At 40.4% G+C, this 22,211-nt stretch overlaps 1 protein-coding gene across 1 annotated transcript; it reads left to right on the plus strand.

Annotated features, from left to right (window-relative positions):
• Window positions 1-7,680: 7,680 nt before the first annotated feature.
• Window positions 7,681-18,201, plus strand: LOC309695581 (UDP-sugar transporter protein SLC35A5-like). The gene is made up of 4 exons (XM_082516324.1): window positions 7,681-7,786; window positions 9,050-9,206; window positions 16,669-16,937; window positions 17,561-18,201. The coding sequence occupies exons 2-4, from the start codon at window positions 9,080-9,082 to the stop codon at window positions 17,627-17,629; spliced, it is 465 nt and encodes a 154-aa protein (XP_082372450.1). The 5' UTR covers window positions 7,681-7,786; window positions 9,050-9,079; the 3' UTR covers window positions 17,630-18,201.
• Window positions 18,202-22,211: the final 4,010 nt, after the last annotated feature.

Below are 22,211 nucleotides of genomic sequence, written 5' to 3' on the forward strand. Positions count from 1 at the left end.
CCATTATCTCCACTTTTATTCCCTTTAGCTATTGAACCTCTGGCAATAGCGGTTAGAACCAGTGGACAAATACAAGGTGTTAAGATTGGTAGAAAGGAGCATAGAATTGCGTTATTTGCTGATGATGTCATATTATTTTTAAAGCAACTAAAAACTTCTGTGTCTGCTGTAAAGGATTTAATAGACCAGTTTGGGGCCTTCTCAGGGTATAAAGTAAATGTAACAAAATCATCATTAATGTTACTTAAACAAGGGCTTTACTGTTAATTCTGAATTCACTCATCTAGGCATTAAAATAAAAGATGTGGTGGTACTTAAATATAATACAATTCTACAGAAAATTTCCAAAGATCTGGAGCGTTGGATAAGTTTACCACTATCTATAAGTGTTCTTAAAATAAATGTATTACCTAAACTCTTGTATATGTTTCAGAATGTCCCACTGGCTCCTCCTGCTGGATTGTTTACCAAACTAGCGTCATTAATCGGAGAGTTTATTTGGAACAAGAAGCATCCCCGCATTTGTTTGTCTTTGTTGTATCTTGCCTTTGATACAGGGGGGTTGAAATGCCCCAACTTTTACTGGTACTATCTGGCTATTCATCTAAGGACAATAATGTTTTATTTTTCATCCCCAAAACACCCCGTCTTGGGTGGGGATGGAAGAAAATTCTCTTAAAATGCCATTAAACTTGTACTTATACTCTGCACAGCCAAAACAATTAAAGAAAGAAACAAATAATCCTATAGTCCGAAATATGATTGAAGTTTGGTTTACAATAAAAGAAATTTTGAATATTAAGAATAATCTCTCTCATTTTAGTCCTATTTGGGGAAAATGCCTTATTTGCACCAGGAAATGTGGCAGATAAAGGTGTTAGGAAAGTGGGTGATCTTTTTTGTGATGGAATAATGGTTCCATTTGAGGATTTAGCCTGAAAATTTCAAATCCTCCAAAAACACTTCTTTAAGCATTTACAGATTAGAAGCTTCATTTCTTTCATGCAAAATCAGTCTCCCAACCTTCCCCAGTTAACTAATTTAGAGGAGTTAATGGTGGAGGGGAAAATGGTAACAAAGGCTTAATTTCAACATTCTATAACTGGATTGTCTCTGCCTCCCCAGAAACATCAGTTTCTAAGTTATAATCTTGGAGAAATGACCTAAATATTAATATTTCTGAGGAGACATGGAAGTCAATTTGCTTAAAATGACCCCAGGTATTTAAACTCATTTACCTTTAATACCTTTACTCCTTGCATATTTCAGATGAGCTGACCATCTGATGTAAAAGAATACATATTTTGGTCAAGGCATTGAAACCGAGGACAATTTTGACCTTTTCCGTGGCCACCTGGTGAATCATTTGTCCTAAATGTTCTGCTTCATCTTTTGAATCGTCTTTTGATCCATCCTGTGTGGGTTTGCTATCATTTGTCCCAGTTTGTCCCTGATGCTGTCAGATGTGTTTGATGGATAGATTGTGGAAGCAGTGAAACTGAGGATGAATTTCACCTCTCTTTGTGGCACAGGACACCCAGTTTTGTTTTTCATGGCTACCTTAGGAATCCTTTTACGTTCTTGTTCTTCCTCCTCTTCTGAATAGCCTTCAGATTCATCCTGTGTGGGTTTCCAGTCATATATATATATATATATATATATATATATATATATATATATATATATATATATATATATATATATACATATATATACATACATATATATACAGTTGTGGTCAAAAGTTTACATACACTTGTAAACAATATAATATAATGGCTCTACCGAGTGTCCCGTTATTTCTAAAACTCTGATTTTTCTCTGATAGAGTGATTGGAACAGATACTTCTTTGTCACAAAAAACATTCATGAAGTTTGGTTCTTTAATGACTTTATTATGGGTTAACAGAAAAAAGTGATCACATCTGCTGGGTCAAAAATATACATACAGCAGTGCTAATATTTGGTTACATGTCCCTTAGCCATTTTCACTTCAATTAGGCGCTTTTGGTAGCCATCCACAAGCTTCTGGTTGAATCTTTGACCACTCCTCTTGACAGAATTGGTGCAGTTCAGTTAAATTTGATGGCTTTCTGACATGGACTTGTTTCTTCAGCATTGTCCACGTGTTTTCAATGGGGTTTAAGTCAGGACTTTGGGAAGGCCATTCTAAAACCCTTATTCTAGCCTGATTTAGCCATTTCTTTACCACTTTTGATGTGTGTTTGGGGTCATTGTCCTGTTGGAACACCCAACTGCGCCCAAGACCCAACCTTCATGCTGATGATTTTAGGCTATGTTGAAGAATGTGAAGGTAATCCTCCTTCTTCATTGTCCCATTTACTCTCTGTAAAGCACCAGTTCCATTGGCAGCAAAACAGCCCCACAGCATAATACTCCCACCACCATGCTTTATTGTAGGCATGGTGTTCTTGGGGTCAAAGGCCTCACCTTTTCTCCTCCAAACATATCGCTGGGCATTGTGGCCAAAAAGCTCGATTTTTGTTTAGTCTGACCACAGAACTTTCCTCCAGAAGGTCTTATCTTTGTCCATGTGATCAGCAGCAAACTTCAGTCGAGCCTTAAGGTGCCGCTTTTGGAGCAAGGGCTTCCTTCTTGCACGGCAGCCTCTCAGTCCATGGAGACGCAAAACACGTTTAACTGTGGACAATGACACCTGTGTTCCAGCAGCTTCTAATTCTTGGCAGATCTGCCTTTTGGTGATTCTTGGTTGACTCTTTACCCTCCTGACCAATTTTCTCTCAGCAGCAGGTGATAGCTTGCGTTCTCTTCCTGATCTTGGCAGTGACGAAACAGTGCCATGCACTTTATACTTACAAACAATTGTTTGCACTGTTGCTCTTGGGACATGCAGCTGCTTTGAAATGGCCCCAAGTGACTTTCCTGACTTGTTCAAGTCAATAATTCACTTTTTCAGATCCATGCTGAGCTCCTTTGACTTTCCCATTGTAGCATTTGTGGGCGTTTGTATCCAATGAGCCCTATTTAACTGGTCTAAGAGAAGTCACCAGCTGTCGTCACTCATAATCACTCACAAGAAGTTAAGAGGCCATGCTATGAAGCTCAGTTCACTGACAACTTTCTAAGTCACCAAAATTGCTAATTCATGTTGCTGTATGTATATTTTTGACCCAGCAGATGTGATCACTTTTTTCTGTTAACCCATAATAGAGTCATTAAAGAACCAAACTTCATGAATGTTTTTTGTGACAAAGAAGTATCTGTTCCAATCACTCTATCAGAGAAAAATCAGAGTTTTAGAAATAACGGGACACTCGGTAGAGCCATTATATTATATTGTTTACAAGTGTATGTAAACTTTTGACCACAACTGTATATGTATGTATATATATATATATATATATATATATATATATATATATATATATATGACTGGAAACCCACACAGGATGAATCTGAAGGCTATTCAGAAGAGGAGGAAGAACAAGAACGTAAAAGGATTCCTAAGGTAGCCATGAAAAACAAAACTGGGTGTCCTGTGCCACAAAGAGAGGTGAAATTCATCCTCAGTTTCACTGCTTCCACAATCTATCCATCAAACACATCTGACAGCATCAGGGACAAACTGGGACAAATGATAGCAAACCCACACAGGATGGATCAAAAGACGATTCAAAAGATGAAGCAGAACATTTAGGACAAATGATTCACCAGGTGGCCACGGAAAAGGTCAAAATTGTCCTCGGTTTCAATGCCTTGACCAAAATATGTATTCTTTTACATCAGATGGTCAGCTCATCTGAAATATGCAAGGAGTAAAGGTATTAAAGGTAAATGAGTTTAAATACCTGGGGTCATTTTAAGCAAATTGACTTCCATGTCTCCTCAGAAATATTAATATTTAGGTCATTTCTCCAAGATTATAACTTAGAAACTGATGTTTCTGGGGAGGCAGAGACAATCCAGTTATAGAATGTTGAAATTAAGCCTTTGTTACCATTTTCCCCTCCACCATTAACTCCTCTAAATTAGTTAACTGGGGAAGGTTGGGAGACTGATTTTGCATGAAAGAAATGAAGCTTCTAATCTGTAAATGCTTAAAGAAGTGTTTTTGGAGGATTTGAAATTTTCAGGCTAAATCCTCAAATGGAACCATTATTCCATCACAAAAAAGATCACCCACTTTCCTAACACCTTTATCTGCCACATTTCCTGGTGCAAATAAGGCATTTTCCCCAAATAGGACTAAAATGAGAGAGATTATTCTTAATATTCAAAATTTCTTTTATTGTAAACCAAACTTCAATCATATTTCGGACTATAGGATTATTTGTTTCTTTCTTTAATTGTTTTGGCTGTGCAGAGTATAAGTACAAGTTTAATGGCATTTTAAGAGAATTTTCTTCCATCCCCACCCAAGACGGGGTGTTTTGGGGATGAAAAATAAAACATTATTGTCCTTAGATGAATAGCCAGATAGTACCAGTAAAAGTTGGGGCATTTCAACCCCCCTGTATCAAAGGCAAGATACAACAAAGACAAACAAATGCGGGGATGCTTCTTGTTCCAAATAAACTCTCCGATTAATGACGCTAGTTTGGTAAACAATCCAGCAGGAGGAGCCAGTGGGACATTCTGAAACATATACAAGAGTTTAGGTAATACATTTATTTTAAGAACACTTATAGATAGTGGTAAACTTATCCAACGCTCCAGATCTTTGGAAATTTTCTGTAGAATTGTATTATATTTAAGTACCACCACATCTTTTATTTTAATGCCTAGATGAGTGAATTCAGAATTAACAGTAAAGCCCTTGTTTAAGTAACATTAATGATGATTTTGTTACATTTACTTTATACCCTGAGAAGGCCCCAAACTGGTCTATTAAATCCTTTACAGCAGACACAGAAGTTTTTAGTTGCTTTAAAAATAATATGACATCATCAGCAAATAACGCAATTCTATGCTCCTTTCTACCAATCTTAACACCTTGTATTTGTCCACTGGTTCTAACCGCTATTGCCAGAGGTTCAATAGCTAAAGGGAATAAAAGTGGAGATAATGGTGTGAGGGATTAAACAATTATCAAACACTCAGGTGAAGAAATGACACTCAGACACTTCAACAGTTTTTAACGTGCACGGGTGAGGGCTCAGCAGAGAGACTCACGTCCCGCACAGATCTTACATCTTTATTTATACTCATGGTACATAGTGAAACACACAGATAAAACAGGAACTTAGCTGCACGCTCTTCACTCGTGGGTGGAGAACATGCAGTTCCTGGAACTTAATCTAACAATAACAGCTGGTTTTCACAACTTATTGTGGTTAATGCTTTGTACGCTATCTATGGCAAACCTTCTGTTGCTATGTGCTGACAACTAAAATATACTTAAAGAAATGAGCTCTTGCAAGGATGGTTATATTTGCACACATCTCTTGTGATCTCCTCGAACAGTGGTGGCCCATTGTTCAGAGAGTTCATGATAAAAAGACGTTTTGGCATAAGCAGAAATATTAAACACTTATCAGTATATCACTCAGTTGCATTTCATGACAATAAAAGCTTAAAATACTCTAACAAATGGTGAATCCTGCGGGCACCCTCATTGTTGCATTCTGAATTATATAGCGTTTCATAAAAAACTTTAAATGCATTGCTTATCTTGATTGGGTCTATTATGATATTTCCATTTGAAGTTTCAAGTTTGGTAATTGCCCTTTCAGATTGCTGCTGTTTTATACGCTAAGCCAGGAGTTTGCTGGGTTTTTCACCTTGGTCATAGGATTGTTACTTTAATCTCAATAAATGTACAGCTGCTTTTTCGCTTGTCATTTCGTTATATTGCGTTCTCAATAGTAATAATTCTTTGACATTGTCCTCCTTATTCTGGCCTGATTGAAAGCTGGTCTCTTCTAACATTTTTATTTTTTTATTCCAGATATTTTATCTTTTGGTTTCGTTCTCTTGTTTTCTTACTAGTATAGCTTATAATTTGCCCTCTTAAGTATGCCTTGAAAGCGTCCCATCTCACACTTGCCGATGTTTGATTTGAATTGTGCTCAAAGTATTCATTAATTTGCTTGCCTAAAACTCAAGAAACTGTTTGTCTTGCATCCACTTCAATTGAAACCTCCATTCAATTCGAGTTTTAATCAGTTTTGACTCTATGAAAGTCAAAGTAACGGCTGCATGGTCAGATATTATTATTTCCTTATACTGTATACTATATCTTTTGTATAAGGAGCCAGCTCAGTTGATGCCAAAAAGTAGTCTATTCTGGAATACACTTTGTGTGTACCTGACCAGCAAGAATATTGTAATTTGGTTGGATTTTGATCGCGCCATATGTCGGTTATATTGAACTCCTTCATAAATTGTTTGATCACCTTTAGTGTTCTATTGTAAGTGTTATCCATGCCTGACGATTTATCCTTCTGTGGGTTCAAAGAAAATTGCAATCCCCAGCAATTATACATTTACCTTGTAAATCTGAAATTTTAAGAAATAAATTTCTATAAAAATGTGGATTATCTTCATTTGGGCCATAAGTATTAATTAAATTGAGTCTAGTAGATAGTAGGTTACCTTGTAGTATTAAAAACAAAACGTCCATTAGAATCTTGACGCACATGCTCAACATGAAAAGGTATGGATTTGTGTATCATTATCATAACGCCCCTAGAACTGGAGGAGTAAGGAGGTGATAAAATTTGACCTGGCCATCTACGTTTGATTCTATTTGTCTCACTGCCTAGCATATGAGTTTCTTGTAGAAACACAATTTTGGCTTTCAATTTCTTGATCCTACTAATGACTTGTTTTATTTTTACTAACTTGGGTTTCAACCCAGCCCACGACCACCACTGCGACTACTACAACAACCAGGGCAACTACAACGACAACCAGAAAACCCACCACAAAAAGGCCGCTGATCCATACTACTACAACCGCAGAGAGGGAACGGTACCCACTGAAAACCACCCCAGCTGGAGATAACCGCACTGACAAACTCAACAGAGATCCACACAGCCGCAAGCTACCCATCACACACAGACTCCCAAAGACCAAACCCACCAAGAAGAAGAACGGTGGAGACAACGTAATCTGTAACATTCATTTTAAAGATAGATTTAATAGATTGACTTTGTATTTTAATGGGTTTCAGATTCCTGCTATTTATAGAATACAAAACACCTGGGTATATATTAGTGCTAAAACCATACATTACATAAATTTATAAATAATATCCATGAGTACATATGCAGCACACTTCTTGCTGATTACTTTAATTGCTTTTCATTGGAGCTTTTCAAATGAAATAGCTGTTTAGCAGCCAACATAACTCATTTCACCATCATTTTTTGTGTGTACAAAGAAAAGTTTACCACGACACCAGCTCAAGACCAAATCATTCTCACAATGTTTGAATCAGTGAAGAAAATGAAAAATAATATCTGCTTTTGTGCACTGGTGTTGACTAACGAGTATGAAGACAAGTATGAGCCTAGCAAGCCAACAGCAAGCAATCCAGAGGAGTCAGAAGTCATCACTGTTATCACTCCTACCAGGAAGGGAAAGCACGATAAGCATGACAAGAAGAAGAAACAGAATGACAAGGGTGCCAAGAAAGCCGACAGAAGAGGAAAGCCAGGAAAGGAGGGAAAGATTGGGGGAAGAAAAATGGAAAGAAGGCGTCAAAGTGGACTATCCAAAGCCCACTAAAAAGCCAACGCCACCACCAAAGGGTGCCCTTGCCTCCTTTCTGGATTACTTTGAAAACAGGAGGCGGCTGCTGGTGAGACGTAATAGCATGACATAATATTGACAGTTCATAAGAGGCTCTTTCACCTGGCAAAACTCCAGGCTTCGAGCTTTGGCCAGAGGGAAATGTCAGTACTCAGAGCACCATCGCTAAGTGTGAGGACAGGTTTAACATTTTGGCCAAAGTGCTTATTTGATTTCTTGCCAAAATACAGATGAATTCAAATGTCAGACTATGGGCATCTGGAACAGTTGATTATTAGCCTATTATATTTCAAACACAGCCACTTCCTGATAAGCAGATAGCATGGACTTCTCTGCACCCAGCCAAAAAATGGCTCCAACAGATGAAGCATGATATGTGATTTAATTTCTGATTTAGCATTACCTCAGTAATTAATTGATGTTGCCTCCTTTCTGTAATAATCTAAATATCTCCTCAGTAATTAACTGAGTTTTCTGTCAAATACAACTATCAGCCAGCTTTATGCTAAGCTAACTGGCCAATAGCTGTAACTTAATATATTTCCCAAACAAACTCGAGAATGGGATCAATCTCTTCATCCAACTTGCAGCAAGGAAGCAAATAAGCAAAATTCCCTAATATCTCAAACAGTTTCTTTAAAGAAAGACATCAGCACTACAGTAATGAATGCAGCTATAAGAGAAATTAAAAGACACAGCCATCAGTGATCCAACAGACGTGCCTGCCAAACTCATTAGTCAAACATGAAATTAGTGCTTTTTTTTTCTGGACTTCAAATTTTGATCAACTGGATAGGTTTTGAGTTGGGAAGTTGAGCATTACACCATTCTGAATCACTGAGCAGCTGGCAGTGTGGAGCAGAAGGAAGTGACCTACAGTTGGTGCGGCTCCAATAAGGAAAGACTTTGTTTTCCAAGACAGAGTACTGAAATGTTCTAAAGACTCACATCAGGACAAATAATTTATTGTTGATTAATTTTAAACTAGTCAACAAACAGGTAAGCACCTCTGTACAATTTATTGTACAGTGTCACTTCTTTATAGTGAAGTGGTAGGGTAGGTAGCACAACCATCATCCAGGTATTTGACCGACTGCACAGCTGTGAGCTAACAGACTGTGCGGCTCTGTTTTGCAGCCAGTATAGATTCTTATCACAGTGGTGCTGTGAACAGGCTGGGAAAATATGCCCCATCGTCCGCCTGCAGGTTAATGTAAACATCACCTCTGCAGCACACTGTATTTGCGCGCACGTGTCACAGCATACACAGGATACTCTAACCTCCCTGTTTCCACTCCCTCCCTTCCTCCAGCTGATTACATCCCCCAGTGAGGAGAACAGTATGTATGTTCAGCAGAGGGATGAGTACCTGGAGTCTGTGTGTGAGATGGCCATCAGGAAAGTCTCTATCATAACTATTTTTGGCTCTTTGACCAACTCCACCATGAAAATCGACCACTATCAGATAGGTAAGTAGTTCCATATGCAGTGTGAGAGGGTTCAATCCATTTTTGTTTTTTTGCTCCTTGTTTTGACATGGTATGCGCCACTTAATCGCTATTAACTGTAGCAAGTCTTTCAGTTGCTCAGCCAGGAACTTTTTTTGAATAGCTCATGTGGCTCTCAATTTGGAGCAGATGTTTTCCGGACGTGCAGCATTTCTCAACTGCAACATTTTGAAACATTTTTGAAGTTTTCAGCACTGAAGATGGATTTCCCAAACAGCCCTTACATGCAGCAAAACACTGCAGTTAACCAGCAAAAGGTTGTAATTCTAAATCAAAATCATGTTTCCGCTGTCAGTAAATCTTCCTTAGGATGACAGAGTCATCGTAGATCCAGCTAAATGCTTTTCCTGTCATTTTAAGAGCTGCTGCTTTTCTGTTCAACTTTGTGAAAACACAGAATACTCACATGTACTATGAGGAAAACAATATTAAACCAGTAACACAACAGTGGGAACTTCTGTGCACCACACAAAAACAAACAAAAAAACCCAAACAAGTTAACTAGAAACACAGAACAACAAAGCAGTTAGTCCAGGTTTATTTTTATTGCCCCGATTTACAACAACAGCCATCCCAAGTTGTTTTATATACTAAAGACCCTGCAATACAAGAGAGTTTGACTTTAACACGTTGTCTACTCAAGCTTGCTCTCTACTTAGTACTGAAATAAACAGACTCAGGCATTCTGTCATAAATGTAAGTAAGTTTGAATGTTTTTAGGAATACAGTAGATGTGATTTGCCTTAAAATACCATTTTTCAGGGAAATGTTGTTGTGTGAGTGCTGTCCATACTGAGACTCTGGCAAGGAAAAGTGTCTCCTGCCATGTCTGCTGTCCTGTCCTTGTACCTTCCTCACATTATGTCAAACTAGATGTGTTCAACAGAGATCTCTGCTCCCACAGTCACATCCAGAATGCGCACCGACTCTGCCAAAGCCACAGTGTTTTGTGCTTCTCTGTGCAGGTGATACTAAACAGTGTTGACCTCTGAATTCAGTGATTCGGCTCATTTACCATAATACCGTTGCTTATTTTAGTAATTACACTTTATTTGTAGCTAGAGGTAGGAATGCCTCCAGCTTCCAATCCAAAATGTGATGAGTTCAGCAGCTATGAAGTACAGGAGTCTGTATAACATGTACCAGGAGAGCAAACCAGAGTGCATACCTTTCCTGTGCATCATCTCCTGCGGAGTTGATGTGTAAGCTGGAGACATTTAATTCATCACACCCACATGCACACAGAGAGCAGTTATAACAGTGCTTGAAAACCTACTTGTTCAAATGCAACAAAACTGCTGCTGTTTTTGTGAGACGCACTGCGTCATTTGTGCTTGGCTTCTATTTTGAGACATTTTATAGCTGTCTCAAACCAGAGGCTGCGGTTGATGTGTGTTAACTGCTCTTTGTTAAGCTTTTTAAGTCTGTCACTCAATGTGCAGATGAGGTTTTATCCAGACATCATGTTTTTATGTAGTCACATTGTTGTGACCCACCTCTGTTGGTAAGTCTTCATTCATATTAATTATGAAGGCTTGATTTAAGTTTAGGTTAAGGTAAGCAACAGTATGTAAATGAATCTCAAGAAAGTAAATGGAAGTCAACATAAGAGTCCTTGGAAGTGAGAGAAACGCACTGTGGGTGGTCATGTACAAACAGCTGGTCCTTTCAGCATTGCCCCTCCTCTGGTTACAGTGACTTCATCTTTGGGTTGTAGCCTAGCTGGCCAAGTGTATGTTTTGCATATAGACCATATTAAAGAATGTTTGCTGTACATATCTGTGTGTGCAGTCTGTCTTCTGCCACCTACATGTACTGGGGGTTTCCTGACTTGATTGCTCATACACATTACACAGCAGAGAGTGGGCAAACCAGCCACCAAGAACACACTGTTCTGTGGTCCGTATGTCATACACACACACACGGAAGGAGCTATGATTAAAGGCTTTGGTCTGCATAAACACCAGCTCCATTAGACTTCTGAGACATCCAACCCTTTTAGATCTCAGCTGCTGTCTGTCCAGTTTGTCCTGCATGCTTCAGTTCTGCTCTTCACTCAAGAGTCTAATTCTTAAACTTCTCAGACAAATTTGTTAAAGGAGCAGTTTTTTGAAATCAGCATAGATAACTAAACTAAAAGAGGAGTAAGCATATTAACTGGGAAACAATTGCTCTTCATTTTACGTTAAGAAATATGACTGTAACATGCCTTAAGCTGTTTTTGTATCTGCCCTGTACTTTTCTAGCCTTTTGAAGCCATAACCATTTGAATAATTGTCAGGAAAAAAACAAAAAAACAAAACAACATTCAGAAGACTCACTGTCACCAAGCAATCACTTGGTGACAGTGAGAAGAAGAAAAAGAAAAAACTCCTTTTGAACAGGAAGAAACCTCAGGTTCAGTGAGAGGCAGCCATCTGCCGCAACCGACTGGCAGTGAGGGGAGGGAGACATGACAGAAGACAGATTAACCAATAGTGTGCAGTTTTCCTTCTTTCCCCAATTTTCCCAATCTGATATTCCGGGCAATATATTAGATTTACATTTGACTTTTGGACCATTTCACTAAGATTCCAAATACAATAAATGTTATGTTCCTTTGATTTTAACAGTTAATTGATATTCTTTAAAGGGGAAATTAGTACCCCCTTTAAAGTAGGAAAGTAGATATTGAATCCTTCTAATGTGCCTTTATTTCTCCAGGGAATGACAAGCCTATGAAGGGCTTTCGTCAGGAAGACCTGGTAAACCAGGATCTGATCACAGAGCTGAGGAAAGAGTTTGGCATGACCTACGAGGAGTTCTACATGGTCCTCACAGACACTGACATGAGAGTCAAGGTAGAGACTTACTCTTTCTAAGCAATATAGGAGGATTATGTGAAGGCTGTGGCTCTATAGTGTAGTGGTTTGCACATTTGCCTAACAGTGAAAGATCCCTATTTAAGTACCAGGAGGAGGAAAAAAAATCCCTTGACAGCTGTGTCGGGAAGAGCATCAAATACACCAAATTAAACACAAGTATACCTGTTGTAGTGACTTGTGAATAATTTAATTCAGGTTTAGGTAAATAGGGCCAGACCACAGTCACATCAAGGCATGTAAAATTGATAATAAAGGGGCAGCCAAAAGTAGCTAGTATGTGATGGGCAGCCCCATAACAGAATGGCCGTGCTGTGTAGATCAATTAACTTGTTGAATACTTAAATTAATGCGGTGTGAATTTGGAAAGCATGTAAGTCAAGCTGTTTTTTCACTCTAAAATGTAAAGATGTCCCCTAAATGAACCACACACACTCACGTCTTGATTCAATTCAATTTTCAATTCAATTCAATTTTATTTATATAGCGCCAAATCACAACAAAAGTCACCTCAAGGCGCTTCATAGATACAGAGAAAAGCCCAACAATCATATGACCCCCTATGAGCAAGCACTTTGGCAACAGTGGGAAGGAAAAACTCCCTTTTAACAGGAAGAAACCTCCGGCAGAACCAGGCTCAGGGAGGGGCGGCCTTCTGCCACGACCGGTTGGGGAGAAAGAAGGAAGACAGGATAAAAGACATGCTGTAGAAGAGAGACAGAGGTTAATAACAGATATGATTGAATGCAGAGAGGTCTATTAATACATAGTGAGTGAGAAAGGTGACTGGAAAGGAAAAACTCAATGCATCATGGGAATCCCCCGGCAGCCTACATCTATTGCAGCATAACTAAGGGAGGATTCAGGGTCACCTGGTCCAGCCCTAACTATATGCTTTAGCAAAAAGGAAAGTTTTAAGCCTAATCTTAAAAGTAGAGATAGTGTCTGTCTCCCGAATCCAAACTGGAAGCTGGTTCCACAGAAGAGGGGCCTGAAAACTGAAGGCTCTGCCTCCCATTCTACTTTTAAATACTCTAGGAACAACAAGTAGGCCTGCAGAGCGAGAGCGAAGTGCTCTAATAGGGTGATATGGTACTACAAGGTCATTAAGATAAGATGGGGCCTGATTATTTAAGACCTTGTATGTGAGGAGCAGGATTTTGAATTCAATTCTGGATTTAACAGGAAGCCAATGAAGGGAAGCCAAAACAGGAGAAATATGCTCTCTCTTTCTAGTCCCTGTCAGGACTCTTGCTGCAGCATTTTGGATTAGCTGAAGGCTTTTCAGTGAGTTTTTTGGACATCCTGATAATAATGAATTACAGTAGTCCAGCCTGGAAGTAATAAATGCATGAACTAGTTTTTCAGCGTCACTCTGAGACAGGATATTTCTAATTTTAGAGATGTTGCGCAAATGGAAGAACGCAGTCTTACATATTTGTTTAATATGTGCATTGAAGGACATATCCTGGTCAAAAATGACTCCAAGGTTCCTCACAGCGTTACTGGAGGCCAAGGTAATGCCATCCAGAGTAAGAATCTGGTTAGATACCATATTTCTAAGATTTTCAGGGCCGAGTACAATAACCTCAGTTTTATCTGAATTAAGAAGCAGAAAGTTAGCGGCCATCCAGGTCTTTATGTCTTTAAGACATTCCTGCAGTTTAACTAATTGGTGTGTGTTATCTGGCTTCATGGACAGATAGAGCTGGGTGTCATCAGCATAGCAGTGAAAATGAATGCTATGTCTTCTAATGATACTGCCTAAGGGAAGCATGTATAATGTAAACAGAATTGGTCCTAGCACTGAACCCTGTGGAACTCTATAATTAACCTCAGTGTGTGAAGAGGACTCTCCATTTACATGCACAAATTAATTAATTATCGGAAATAATTAATTACATAAATATTTACAACAAATGTAATTAATTAATTAATTATTGACACATTTAATTAATTAATGACACATTTAATTAATTATTGACACATTTAATTATTTATTTATTTATTTATTTCACATTTTAATTAATTATTGCCACATTTAAATAATTATTTAATTGTGTATTTAATTAATTCATTTTGGCACAGTTGACTCCTTCAGGTCTCACCATGAAATAATTTTATCTGTCAACCTCACCCATCAAACTCAGGAGGCGGGGTTAACACTGATCGAGTCAAAACCATTGCTTTGGCCTGGTGGCCATTGTTTTTAGCACACAACAACCGGCATGTGGAAACTAACAGAACTGAACTTTGAAAAACCCTGTTTGTGTGTCACCAAATACTGTTTTAATATTTTTTTTAGCGAGAATGTAGTGATTTAATCTTCATATGTCTGGTCGGTTTGTCAAGATACAGCCTCTTTGCAAAAGTGCTTCGATGATTTTGGAGATGTCTGCCCAGGATAGACCCGTTCGCCTCGCAAGCAATCAAGTTGTTATTACCACTGACAAAGCGCAGGCCCTGGTACACAGCTGTAATAACCCCCGCTGACACTGACTTCTTTTACTGAGGTTATATTTATCGGGGTTTTATTTCCTGATGTTCTTATGTGTCCTACGTGTTTCAGTCGCCAATTCTGAATTATAACTAACATTAAAAACATGTTTAAGGAGGAGAGAGAGCAAATAAATTCGATTAACAGCTGATCTTTGGGTTTTTGTTCAGTAATCAGCGTGACCTGCGTATAAACGTATAAAAGAGATAACGTTGGTGTTTCCGTCATGTAGTAACTGCTGGCTTTAACTGTACAAAGGTTGTTCGACACTATGAAACACATACAGACTTCATGATGTTTGGCTAATATTTTTATTGTGAATAGTAATCATGAGGGTAAACGGCCCTGTACACCACGGAGCGAGGTCAGCATATCCACGATATCGTCAGCTCTATGAGTTAACAGTTTCCCAGCTGACTAGTCTAACTGACATGTACGAATATGTCACGGGTCATATCAATATGATTTTACAGAAGATCATCCTTATTACTGCCAACTATTCCAGAGACATGAAAATCTACAGCATAAAGAACAAAAAAATATAGCAGTCTAACGCAACACTGTAACAGAGATGAACCGTCAGTTTGTCGCAGATCAAAGTGGAATGAAAGTGATTGGTTGAACAGGTGTTCGTGATCTGTGTTTTCTGCATTTTCATCAGCGTACGAGACTCAGCAGCAGATTAGAATAACAGTTACACATTTAATAAATCACCAAATGAATACACGCAAGAAACGAGCAAACCTGTTCAATCCGAGAATTTGAGTTTGTGTTCCCTCAGCTGCAGACTCGCTGCTGTTTAAATGTTTGAGAGGAAGATTAGATATAAAGAAAACGTCAAACATAGACTCAGTCTGCGTTCACATTTGATATGAGGCCAGGACGGATAATGGCTGTGTCCTGTTTGAAGATCATATATGTAAAATTGTTGTCTGACCTCCGTCGATCCAGCCGCTCAGAGTCCGTGGTTACCATGGTTACTGCATAAGCACCTATAATGTAAACAGCTGACACAGCGGAAACCTACCGGGAACATGGGTGTTTATGTTTTTCATTGCAAAAGAACTGTCTGTCTATGTTTCAGTGCCCTGGTCTGCCGCAGTTTCCACCAGCCCCACTCCAGTCTCAGCAGTTTAGTGACCTGACTGTTCCATTTTTAACTTTTGGTGTTTCTGCCTATCACAAGATTGATAACTTCAGTCAGCACTGTAGTGCATCATTCTCACATCAGAGGGACATTTGAATACTGTTTTATACAGCATATGACTGAAAGATGAATATCAAGCAGGCATAAGTGTGATGTTTATTGAACTGAGATCTCCTACTGTCATTTCTGTTGCTGGAGATGTCCACTCTAATTTAATTTAATTTAATTTAATTTAATTTAATTTAATTTAATTTAATTTAATTTAATTTAATTTAATTAGTTTGCTGCTTTGAATTATATGCAAACATGTCCATGTGGATTATATAAGTTGCTTGAGGAAGAGAAAATATGTTCATCAAAAGAAGACAGTTGAGGTACTCGGGGCATCTAACCAGGATTCCTCCTGGACTCCTAGGTAGGTGAGGTGTTTTTGGCCATGTCCTACTGGGAGGAGGTCTCAGCGGGCTTGGGGAATACTGTGTCCTCCAGGATGAGCTGGAAGGCATGGCTGGGTTGAAGGAAGTCTGTCAAATTGATAAGCAGAGGAAGTGGTGCAGCACCTGGTTCTGTTTGTAGAAGCTCAGATGTAGGGGCAGCCAATCAGATGAAAGCTGGCGTAAATAGAGGAGGGGTTGGGGTGGGGGCTCCAAAAGACTGTAGCATGCAAAACCACTACTTTGTACAATTTCTGTCGTCTACAGACAAAATCATCTTAACTTGTGATCTTGTAAGCTGCTGGTACTTGAGTTGTTTTATGCCTTTGAACAGAGCCTGGTGGGTATTTGGTCCTGCTTCTGGCATCAGTGCTAAGTTACACTAATCCAGCTGCTGGGTGTAATTTGTTATTAACTGGACTAGTTCATTTATCTATCTCTAGTATGCATTTGAAGAACTCATAATCTTCTGTGTTCTCCCTAGCTGCCCTGGGCTTATCCGTGGCCTTCATCTTAAAATTCAGAGACAACATGTTCCATGTGCTGACTGGCCAGTTCACTACTGTTCTGGTCACAGGCCTCTCCCTCTTCCTCTTTGACTTCCACCCTTCGCTGGACTTCTTCCTCCAGGCACCCACGGTCCTGCTGGCCATCTTTATCTACAATGCCAGCTGGCCCAAGGACCTGGAATATAGCCTGCAGCGGGAGAAACTACGGGTCATCAACGGGGAGGTGTTTGAGAGGTCAAGAGGGGTAGGAGACAAACCACAAATCCTCAGTAGTCACGCACACAAGCCCACACACTCCTTTTCCTCACACAACTTCGCTCACCTAACCCCGATGTATATCCACTTCCTCTACTCCCGCCCACATACCAAGTGCTCTGCAGGAAACTTGGCTCTTGTTTCTCTGTAATGTCATTTCTTGAGTGCAAGAGGAAACCTGATTCCCAGCTATGAAAATAGCATCCAGGCTCATGCTGGAGCCTTACTTCATAGAATTCCTTTAGTAGTCAAGTGTTTTTTGATGGAAGAAGCTATTTAACAATACAGTAGTCTGTGGGGATACTATCCTGGAATTCTTTTCATCCCCAGCGTCCTGTTCTGTATTGAAGAAACCCTGTAAATCAGGTGAAATGCCAGGTTTCAGGTGTTTGTTTCTTTGCTAGAGCACTAACAAAAATACCCTCTCCATTGGCAGCCGTGGCTTTAAAATGCACGGTACTTCCCCGGTGTTTTTCGGGGAGTAAATACTGCCCTCCACTTTCTGAAGACAGAAAAAAGATGTGCACAGTGCCTCAATGTCTGCAGATTTGTCCACTGGATTTGATCACTTGTTCATTCATTCTGATGCCTTGTCTCTTTTTTGTGTTGCAGGACAGTGAGGAGCTCGAGCTCCTGACAAAGGCAAATGCAGACAGTGTTTCTGATGAAGAGTCCTTGTAGTAATGATAGAGCTCACTCCCAAGTATCCAGAGGATACTCTGCATCTTTCCTGCTGCTGATATCGAACTGGACAATTGACTGGATGGAACATGGTCACAGATTGTCTGTGAAAGCATTTATTTGAACAGTGATAAGCAGGTAAACGGTGAAAGATACTGTTGATAGATTATATGATAGACTCCTAGAATTAAAAACAAAGTGTTTAATAACAGAATTAGCGAAATGTGTATATTTTGGAAACGTGCCTGTCTGTGGATGACTGCTGTCATTCATATGGGGGAAAGTACCAGCAACGCTGTTTGTTGGAAAATAAGTGATACTTTTGGATTCATTATGGATTCCTTTTATGGACAGTGTATTTCTTTACATGATTCCTGTTGTACATGCTGCTATTTGACTGCTTGCTGGTGCTGGACGTCTAAGGACCAGAAACTGCAGTTTCAGGATTGTTTTGATAATAGATTTGTTTGAAATTGTGGTGATTTTGAATCTTTATCCACACTATGATGAATTCAGTTTGTATTGTACTGTGGAAGAGGCAGTTTATTTTTTTATTTGTTTATTTTCTGAGCCAGAATAAGTGGCATTGACATAATTGCCACTAATGCCTGACTTTCTGTCAGCACCACAAACTCCCTGCCTCTCTTACTTGGGGCTTGAATATTTTCTTGTTGGCCCAGATGGAAAGGGATTTGTGTCATTGGTGGCATCCCTACATGAAAAACCTGGTAGGGGAACATGTGAGAGCCTGCCTGATTTGTGGACAACACAATCCGAAGCCCACCGTGAAACCAGAAATGGGTAAGTTTCCTTTGCCAGAAAGACCAGGCCAGGAAATTGTGATTGATTACACTGACATGATAACCGCTGTTCGAGGGTGTAGATATCTGTTGGTGTGTGTGGATGGACTGACTGGTTGGCCAGAGGCGTGGCTTACCCGCAGAGAGGATAGCAAAACAGTGATCAAATGTCTGGTGAATTATTATGTCCCTTGGCATGGATTCCCAGAGAAGGTAAGATCAGATAATGGCACTCACTTTAAAAATCGAGATCTCGCTGAGGTGGAATGTATGTTGGGGTTGCAACATAGATATGGTACAGTTTACCATCCACAGTCTCAGGGAAAAGTGGAGAGAATGAACCAAAATCTTAAAAACAAATTGGCAAAAATCTGTGCACAGACTAACATGAATTGGGTTGATGCTCTTCCCATAGCCTTAATGAGTGTAAGGTGCGCCGTTAATCAGCGCACTGGGTTCACTCCATATGAGCTGCTGACAGGAAGACAATTTCCAGGCCCTGCAGCAGGTGTAAGAGAATTAAGAGAGGAAGTAAAAGTGTCTGAACATGTGAAACAGTTTAAAGCACTAAAAGCTCTTGTCTCTAGTTTCACTACGCAGGTGGGAGATCCAACAGGAAAGGAGGTGACCACGCCAGAGGCGAAGTGGGTGTGGCTGAAGGTGTATAAGCGAAAGTGGGAGGAGCCCAGGTGGACAGGACCTTTCGAGGTGACCACTCGAACCTCTCACGCGGTCCAGCTGAAGGGCAAAGGCGACACCTGGTACCACTGGAGCCAGTGTGCAGCGGCGGAGGGGCCTAGGTGATCGGAGAGGCTCTTGGCGAAAAAGGGGGACACGGCTGTGACCCCAAAAAACACAGATCTTAGTATAGAAGGGGCAGAATAATACCCTGATCTGTGTAACGACCAAAGGGTAGTCCACCCCTGAGGTTGAAGAAAGAAGTCGAGAATCACCCGACGAGAAGATAGTATTAGCTACAGCAAAATTAAAATTTAAAAAGTGCCGTAGGCCTAAAGCTCTAGTTTAGAAGTTATTAGCAAGTATTAAAATGGGGGAGGAAAAGTCTAATGCAAAAATGAAGCTTCTGGAGAATTGGAAACTGATGGGAGTGTTAGCTATGATCACTATTGGTGTGCTAACTACTGTTTTTCTGTTGTGTGAGTTGCCCAGTTACAGAACTCATCCACCTCCTCTTCCTCTCGCGGACCCTGAGGCGACCAGCTCTGAACGTGATGTAGGTGAGAAACCAGATCCTTGTTTGGAGTATTATGGAGGCATAGAGGTGGATTACGTTAGAGGATCCACCACAGCCTTCACTTTTGATCTGTGTTCCGTGATAGACTGTGGAAAGGATCAGACCAGTTGGCGCGGGTACGAAGTGTGGACATGTCATGACATAAGATTCACAAATGCTTGTCTTATAGGTAAACCCACCGCCACGGGGTACACCCCGTGTGAGGAGTGGGACATGGTGACCGGTTACACCCTCCCAGGATGGGATACACGGGGCCGTTGGGAGGGGTTTGCAATCCAGCGTGATTTCAGTAACACACAAAATCCACTTACAATGTCTATTGGTGGGTGGCAGGTTACACCGCAGCGGTACCGGAAAGAAGATAAAGTGTTTTATTTAGTGTTAGGGGTAGATGTATTTGGGAAAGACCCGAGGGGCGTAATAAAGATAAACTTTAAAGATCCACCCTGTAAATTACCCAGCCACAACGCCACATTAAGCTGTAATTTATCTAGCAGCGACACCGCATCAACCAAAGCCCCACCTTCCGTGTCTAAGGTAACAAAAATGGACTACACAAAGTGGAAACCCCGACAGCTGATGTCTCGTGCCACAGGCTATGTGGACAGCAACCTGTGGTTGGACTGGCTGATTGAAACTACAAAAGAGCAAAAGGTGTCTGATTGTGTGGCATGCGCTACAGCACGCCCACGTTTATTTATTGAACCGGCACCTCTGTATCCAGAGGACCCCTGGGGTTTTGATTGCATGCTCCGACTTACTCGGAGAGCAGTAAATTCAGGAAAATGTGCTCCATTATCTGCTTTATTTCCCCCAATAGATAATAACACCATTCCCGGACCATTCACACCTAGGAAAGCTAATTATACTTGTTTCAATTTTACTGCAGATGATCCCGGAGAGCAGGAGTATGACACTGGAGAGATCCCGGCTGATTGGTGTGAGGCCACATTTCCAGGAAGAGGAGAGGCAGCGCGTGCGGGCGCCACGGTCGTGGGTACTTGGGCTCGAGCCGGTTTGTACTATTATTGTGGAGGTGGGAGTCTGCATGTGCGAATACCAAATGAAGCGGTTGGTGTTTGTGCCATGGTCAGACTAGGAGCGCCTCTGCTGATAATAGGGGGTAAGGATAATTCTGAGAGGGTAGAGGGACATGCGCGACGACCACCTAGGCGCAGACGTCAAGGGTGGCCTAAAGGATCATCTTGGTCGTTTGATTTAACTGTTAATTCACCCACATATATAGATTCTATCGGTGTTCCGCGTGGCGTTCCAAATGAGTTTAAATTAGTAGATCAGATAGCAGCCGGTTTTGAAAACATTCCAGTACTTTCTGCCTTGTTTCCCGTCACCCCCAACAAAAACGTAGATAGAATTAACTATGTGCACTATAACGTTCTCCGACTGTCAAATTTGACCCGTGATGCAATTCAGGGCTTAGCAGAACAAGTAGGTCCAACCTCTCTGATGGCAGTGCAGAACCGGATGGCGCTGGATATGGTTCTGGCTGAAAAAGGAGGGGTTTGTGAAATGTTTGGACAAATGTGTTGTACTTTTATTCCCAATAATACAGCTCCGGATGGCTCTGTAACTCGAGCACTGGAGGGGCTACGGACTCTGGCCCATAATATGCATGAACATTCAGGTATCGACATACCGCTGGAGGAATGGATGACTTCTGTTTTTGGGCAATGGAAGGGATTTGTTATGTCAATCTTGGTCTCACTGTCTGTTTTCACTGCTGTCTTAACCACATGTGGTTGTTGTTTGATCCCATGCCTCAGAGCACTAGTAGTTCGTCTTATTGACAGGGCCGTAACCTCAGGGCCGGAGGGCCGGGGGGTAATGATGCCTCTGTTAAAGGATGATCCTGAGGAATGGAGAGACGTGGACCTTGTGACCCTGGAGTGCGTGTTGTAAGTGATCTCTTAAGATAAGAGATCAAAGAGGGAATGTTAAAGACTAGTAGTTAAACATATGCCATTTTATGACCAGTAGTCAAGGTAGTAAATTAGCTTAACAGCTGCAGGCCATATATTATCCTTTAGTTCTAATGGTGTGCTATGTATGTAGTTTAGTCTCTATTATACTCTTGAATAAAAGAAACATAATCATTTGTAGTTCATTAGACAAAATGTGCATTACTCTGTATCCTTGATCAGCTGTGAATGTCTGACACTGTTTTCTTGAGAATGTTTTACTGCTGAATCATGTGAAGAAGGCCATAAGAGGGAGACTAGGTGTCTGGGCAGAAGAGATAAAACCACATTCTTTACCCCCCTTCCACTTTCACACAGAAAGACAGGGAGGCAAGGTCAGGAGCCAGGCTCACTAAGAATTAGAAAAACATGTGAAGATGCAGCTTTTATGACAAAGAGGGGGGCTGGGATTAGCTATAAAAGTCTGTGAAAGTTGCCACCATTTTGAGACATGCTGTCGAACCTCTGCAGGCATCTCTCCCGTCCGGACGTTGTAATGCTCTTATTGTGAATTGTACCGAAATAAATGATTGTTGATTGAGCATATA

Source organism: Aulonocara stuartgranti (genome assembly GCF_965226115.1).
Source record: "Aulonocara stuartgranti genome assembly, chromosome: 19".
Classification (NCBI taxonomy): domain Eukaryota; kingdom Metazoa; phylum Chordata; class Actinopteri; order Cichliformes; family Cichlidae; genus Aulonocara; species Aulonocara stuartgranti.